This window comes from Pezoporus occidentalis, unplaced genomic scaffold (genome assembly GCF_034315485.1).
Source record: "Pezoporus occidentalis ecotype Australia unplaced genomic scaffold, CSIRO_AGI_Poc_V1 ctg158, whole genome shotgun sequence".
Lineage (NCBI taxonomy): Eukaryota > Metazoa > Chordata > Aves > Psittaciformes > Psittacidae > Pezoporus > Pezoporus occidentalis.
This window is the reverse complement of record NW_026913404.1, coordinates 1678548-1685091: the sequence shown is the minus strand read 5'-3', so window position 1 is coordinate 1685091 and position 6544 is coordinate 1678548. Positions and strand designations below refer to the sequence as shown.

Sequence of the window (6544 nt, the reverse complement as noted above, 5' to 3'; positions counted from 1 at the left end):
CCTCTTGTGCCAAGATTCAAAGTCCTCAGTGTTGAGAGCTGTTACCTGCTTCTTCTCAGCTATCTTGCACAGCATTTCAGCAAGCACCTGGAAGCACAGGGCAGTGGGGGAGGCTGGTTGGGTTGAGCCAGGCTCTCTGGGGACCTTTTTAATGCCCCCTCCCTGAGAGGGTGTGTGCTGAAGCACAAATCTGTGCCCTCAGATATATGGCTGCATTTGCGTCTGTGTTCCCCTCCCTCAGAGCTGACAGAAGCAACATGCTCTGCTTGCTGAAAAATAAACATTTATTTACATCTGAAAAGAGCGTTAATGTGTAAAATTGGCTCAGAGGGGTTACAAGGAGCCAGGAACACCCGTGCATGCCTCAGGCCCAGATGAGCTGGGCGCAGACTCTTTCCTTCCTGGGTTCAAGGCCACCTTCCTTGAGATGCTGCATCTGCAGAAGGCTCTGTCCCAGGCTGAGAGCAGAGGTGGCTGGAGATGTCGAGGCCCCTGTATCCATGCATTGAAGAGCAAGAGCTGCTTCCTCCCTCCCAGAGCAGACTTTTCCCAAGGTAAAGCATCATGCGGTACAACGACAGACTCAGCAGCATGAAGGGGCAAGAGCAAGAGGGTCGGGGGATAGCATCTGAGCTGCTCTGCTCCCATGGGAGCAGAGTGCCAGTGCCAGGAAAGGAGCTGTAAGCCAGGTGCATGCAGCACTATTCAAACAACACAGCCTCGATGTTTCACTTGCAAAGGCAGAGGTGTAGGTGCTCCTTGGTGCCCTGGGGTCACTCAGCAAGAGGCAGCAGTTGCAGCTTTGGCACCCTACTAGGAAGCAAACATCCCAAATGCCAGCTGTTGCACATCTGTACTTGGGGACACCAGCCTTTTGCCAGCAAAACTGTCCCTGAGCCAAGTGTGGCTCCTACCCGGGCTTCTTGGCTCTCCCTGCTGCAGAGTTGGTGCTGAACTTGGTGCTGGGTCCATCACACTCCCGTGTGATGTTCCCGTTACTGAGGGAGCAGCTGCACTGCCCTTCATGTGCAGAGTGAATGCATTCCAAGTGCTCAAGCACTGCAGGAAGCTACAGGAGTGCAGCTGCTGTGGCTCTGTTTGCTGCAAGGAGTCTTGGGGAATCTGCTGCAGGAGGAGCTCAGAGGAAGGACCCTCGAGGTGCAGATCTGTGCTGCTGGAGAGCTGATGCCATGATCTGTACCGGGTGTGAGCAGCGTGAGAAGGTGCAGCAGAAGCATCTCTCTACAGGGAACTGTGCAGGATAGCTCTGGGATGGATGTCTGGGAGCTCTTGGTGTGCTGAAGAAATGGTCTTTAGGGCAAGGAGAGCAGGAAGGTGGTGTCCTGGATGGGAACAGTGCTGGCACAGCCCCGAGTGCAGCAGGAGGTGCTGGTTCACCAGGCAAGGGGTGCGGATCTGTGTCAGCAGTGCCTGGCTGAGCAGCATCTCCCATTCCCCGCTGCTTGTTCTCTGCTGTTGGACAGGCTCCTCTCTAGCAGCCACAATCCCCTTCTAGAGGTGCCCAAGTTGGTGCAGATGGGAAGGGAGCTTCATGAACACCTCTGGTGGGTGCCAGTAGAGCTAGCTGATGGTAGGAAGGAGCAGCATCCCCCATGCAGCTCACCAAGCGAGGTGAGGCTCTTCTGAGGGAGCAGCCAAGGGCACCTGCCTCACTTTGGACCACAGAAGGGGAACAACCCCCCAGCAGCTCCAGTGCTCTCAGGTGGGGCACAGCAGAGATACTGGTCCCAGCATGGCCATCCAGAAGTGCTGCCCTCCCGCCGGGTCCCTGCACCCACCACATCCCTCTCCCTGGCTCTGCAGGGCCGGGTGCCACATCACTGGGCACAGCAGAGCACCGAGTGGTCGAGCTTCCAGAGCTGCCACTTCTTCTTCATCTCTGACTTTACCTGTCACAGACAGGAGTGAGCAGGGGCTTTGCCCTGGCTGTACCCTCCTGCAGCATGAGCAGCAAGGGCTGGGTTGGCAAAGCCTCTGGCCAAGGCAGGGCTGAGCCGTGCCCTGGGCAGGAGCTGCAGCAGGTACGTACCTCCTTGTTGGCAAAGCAGTAGAGCACAGCCACGAGGAAGCCCTGGAGGGTGAGCAGGGGAGGGGAGTGAGCCTCACTGGGGCTAAGATAGGTCTAGTTTCCCTAGACCACTTGTGGGCACTTCTGGGAGAAAGGTCTCCCTGCCACCACAGCCCCACAGAGCATGGGAGGCACCATCATGCACTCAATGACATGGCTGGAGGTCCCCATCCCTGAGGTTGGAGCACCATGGGGTGGGGATAACGTGCTGGAAGAGGGACCCCCCCAGCTCTTGCTGCATGGTGTACCCATGGCAGAGTAAAGGCTCCCACCTCACCTGGAAGGAGTTGAGGAAGAGGGTGAAGAACACCTTGATGTAGCGCAGGATGCCTGTGGTTTGCTCATCAGTGGCGAAGATGAAGACAACCTCGTGGATCCCAAAGAGGGGGATGAGGGTGAGCGTGGCTTTGGCCAGCCTGAAAGAATAAGGGGACTCCTCTAGCAGAGAGTACTGAAGTGCTGAGGCACTAATACGGTCAGGGACAAGCTCTTTGGTGATCTCAGGGTGGCTGTTTCATGATGTGCAGGACGGTGGTGCAGGGTAGGGGTGGATGGGGAGGTGGAGGTGGTGTAGGAGGCGGCAGGAGGACCCATGACCCTCCCAGCTCACCGCAGCTTGTAGTCTGCATAGCCCTTCTGGTTGGCCCGGAGCTTGGCCAGGATCACCTTGAGGATCCGCATGAAGATCAGCAGGTTGATCTGCAGGAGGAGGCAGTGCAGGGGCCCACACAGCCCAGCACCCTGCACACCTGAGCACTCTGCACACCCAGCATTCTGCATAGCGGGGCACAGCCCACCCTGACAATGATACACACCCTTGGGTGCTGTGGGAGATGACACTCTCCCGTACTGCTAAGGCTGCTGCAGCCCAGCAGCACTGGGTCCCCAGAGCTTCCTCCCCTCCCACCATCCCAAAATCCTGACTGGGAAGCATCAGGGGCCACACCCAGCCCCATTCTGTGGGGCTCAGCACAACCACCCCTCCATGGACTCTCGGAACTCGTGCATTAGCAAGCTGGTGCACAAAACAACCCGTGTGTTTAGCACGATGCCTTGGAGAACTGCTGCTCTTGGGAAAGCCATGGGGCCATGGTGCCCGTACCAGGGAGGCGAGCAGGATGGGGATGCGGATGATCCACCAGTAAGCCATATTTTCATTCAGTGCCCAGCACCTGTGCAGGGATACAGGGAGAGCAGCACCATCACACCATGCGTGAGGGCAGGATGAGGCCAAGAGCATGCCAGCCCCAGCTCAATGGGTCAGGGACCCACAGCAACCTCTATCCCAGTGCCCATCCTGGGCTGAGCATCCCAACAGGACCCCCCCCATTCCTTGCCACTCACTCCGCATTCTCCTTTAGGTACTTGGCGGCTACCCAGGGCACCACGAACACCACGGGGGTCCCTGCAAGTCACACAGCAAACCCTGTAAAACCAAGCACCCGCCTGAGCTCAGAGACCAGTCCCGGGGCAGGGAGCACCGTGGGGACATCCAGGGTCAGCAGAGCCCCCTCCCTGCACCCTCCCAGGGCCACAACCCACACCGACCCCAGATCCTGCCGCCAGCCCCACTGCATGCCCGGGTGGCCCCTACCCCAGCCCAGGTAGAGGTAGAGCCTGTAGTAATTCTTCTCGGAGAAGACGGCCCCGATGAGCAGCTTGTAGAGGTAGACAGCTTCCACCAGGAACCAGTAGTGGTTGGCCAGGATGCAATACTGCATCAGCACCTGCGCAGCCCGGCAGCCCAGCGCCGCCTGTGAGGGGATACCCACCATGGGGCATCCCATGGGCTCATCCACGGGCACAAGCACCCCAAGAGCTCCGCATGGGCACCCCCTGAGCTCACTCAGCAGATTCTTGTGGCTGCTTGAGCACCAGCACCCGCTGCACACCTCTCCCTGGGGTGATCCCAGCCCAGCACCACGCAGGGACCCCATGGGGCAGCACTCACCTCGTGGCTCAGCAGAGCCTCCCAGTCAGCCACCTGCACCAGTTCCATGCCCCAGCGCCTCTCCAGGAGTGCGTCCTTCACCATCACCGAGGTGGCCCGCAGCCCAAAGGAGGCGAAGAGGTTGGCGTGGATGTAGTTTCTGGTGCAGTGGAGCTTCCTGCGGCAGTGAGAGTGTGGGGAGTACCCCTTAGCTCGGCCACCACTGGTGGGGAGGACAAGGGGCAGGACCATGTGCCCTGGGTCTCCTACCTGAAGACAGTGAGGACGAGCAGGGCAGAGACGAGGGTGAGGAGTGACAGCGAGTACCCCACGGTGTAGAGCACCTTGAAGCTCACCATCAGCCGGCGGGCGCCCTCCTGCAGGCCAGCACCACACTGATGAGCTGGGGCCAGCAGCACCGCGCTGCGTGCCTGGGCCAGGGCACCCACCTCCTCCACGGCGGCTGCTGTCTCCTCCTCACACTGTGAGTAGTCGCGCCACGGCTGGCTGCCGTTCACTGTCACCCACTGCCCGTCGGTGCCACACCTGCGGCTCACCAGCCCGTGCTTCACTGCGGACACCAACACCGCATTCCCCTCGTGTTCCCCCAAACCCCGCTCCTGGTATGGTAGGTCAGGTTCTACTCGGCCCCAAAGACCCTCTGCCAGGGCAGATGTGGCTCTGTTCCATGCCCCATGCATGCCCTCACACCCAGCTCTGCTGTGTGTCCCTCTTCCCCAAGCAGTGGACAAGAGGGAAAACCCCAGGAGCATCTTCCCACCTCCCAGCATACGCAGCCCTGGCTTCCAGCTCCAGGCCAGCAGAGGGTCATAGAAGCATAGCAATAATTAGGTTGGAAAGGACCTTTAAGGTCATCAAGTCCAAATGTTCCCCAGCACTATCAAGGCCATCACTAAACCATGTCACTGAGGGCCTTGTCTACACGGTTTGTGAACACTTCCAGGGATGGCAACTCCACCACTGCCCTGGGCAGCCTGCTCCAGTGCCTGAGCACTCTTTGGGGAAGGAATTGCTCCTAATATCCAGTCTAAATCTTCCCTGACACAGCCTGAGGCCTTTCCTCTTGTCCTACCCCTTGTTTCTTGGAAGAAGAGACTGACTGCCACCTCACTAAAACCTCCCTTCAGGTAATTGTAGAGTCATCATCACCTTTCTCAAACCAGGGCAGGTAAAAGGGGCAGGAGACGTTGACGGTGATGCCAGGGCTCCCGTCAGGCCAGCAGGCATACATGTCGAACGTCCGGTTGCAGAAGAGCCCTTCCAACAGCAGCAAGGGAGGAAAAGGCAGTGGTCAAATAGTGGTGGTACAGCCACATCCAGCCCTGACACCCCAGCCCACTGCCAGCACCTCTGAGAGGGCATCACCCTGAAAGGTCCCTGGTGCCCCACACCAGCCTCAGACCCCTTGGGACGTCCCAGTCCTGGGCAGCCCATCTGAGATGCGGTCAGTCCCCCAGCTCATTCCTCCACTGGTGACCAGCATAGGGGATGCTGGAGGAAGGATAAAACCTGGCCCCAGCCTCACTACCACCCGGCTCCACGTGCCCCCACATGTGACCTGAGCTGCTGCACAGCAGGTACCTGCCGGGTAGGGCTCGCTTGCCATCCTTCTCAAGCACTCATCACGGTACCGCATCCACTCCTCGAACGTCTTCTCCAGCACCTTGGCCCCACCTTGCTGCAAGCCCAAAGCTGGGTCAGAGCCTCTGGTGGCTCCCGAGGAGGCTGCAGGTATCCCCTCAGTGATTCCTGCCTCGACATGGGCAGGCACACACAGCCAAGCCAGGACCGAACCCGTTCACAATAGGTCAAAGTCGAGCAGTGCCAACCCTGCTGCCCCATGGGCCAGTCCCAGCTTGCCCCTTACCGGCATGGAGGAGAGCAGGCACATCCAGGCAAGATGGAAGAGGTTCTGCCGGTACCCAGGCCTGAGGACATCCCCCATGGCTGCCCCACTGGCAGGTGCTCCCAGTGCTGGGGCACGTCTTGGGCTTAGCTGGGGACCTGGATCCTGGGTAAGAGGGGGCGGACTGAGGGTGTGCAGAGGAGGAGATGTGCTCCCTGAGGCAGCAGAGTACCGGGCTGTGAGTGCCAGCTGCAGGCACGTCCTGGGCTGCCACAGCCCCGGTCACTTCCCCGCCGGAGCCAAAACCTCGGGGAGCACGAGGCAGAGGAGCTGGGGCACAACGGGATCCCACCTCTTGGCCGAGCTTCCACAGCACCGCTTCCAGCCCTGGGCCAGCGAGGGGCCAGGAAAGCAGAAGCCACCCCGGTGAGCGATGTGACAGCCCCTGTGCCACCGCTGCTCACCCCGGCATCCACGGGTGCCCTGTTGCCACCAAGCCCAGGGGAAGGCAAGGAGACCTCTCCGTGCTTCCCCCGCCCCGCTGCCTGCCCGCCAGGATGGGACCCTCCAAATCACCCTTCGGCCCCACTGCTGCTCTCACAGAACACCCCGCAGCCCTAGCCGGCGCTCCGGGGGGAGAAGCAGCCCAGGTCGCCCC

General features: G+C 60.0%; 1 protein-coding gene across 4 annotated transcripts; it reads right to left on the bottom strand.

Annotated features, from left to right (window-relative positions):
* Window positions 1–602: 602 nt before the first annotated feature.
* Window positions 603–6150, bottom strand: LOC134160160 (glucagon receptor-like). 4 transcript variants are annotated; one of them, XM_062611889.1, is made up of 13 exons: window positions 5908–6150; window positions 5622–5718; window positions 5190–5297; window positions 4469–4590; window positions 4290–4396; window positions 4041–4197; window positions 3684–3843; window positions 3434–3494; window positions 3192–3261; window positions 2700–2788; window positions 2367–2505; window positions 2051–2092; window positions 603–1910 (listed from the first exon to the last, which is right to left on the bottom strand). In XM_062611889.1, exons 1-13 carry the CDS (start codon window positions 5983–5985, stop codon window positions 1839–1841), a joined length of 1302 nt encoding a protein of 433 aa, XP_062467873.1. In that variant the 5' UTR covers window positions 5986–6150; the 3' UTR covers window positions 603–1838. The 4 variants fall into 4 exon arrangements, 2 of the variants coding, with proteins under 2 accessions (XP_062467873.1, XP_062467872.1); XM_062611888.1 differs by having other exon boundaries at window positions 4290–4590; window positions 5908–6058; XR_009963472.1 differs by having other exon boundaries at window positions 1816–1910; window positions 2700–3261; window positions 5908–6058.
* Window positions 6151–6544: the final 394 nt, after the last annotated feature.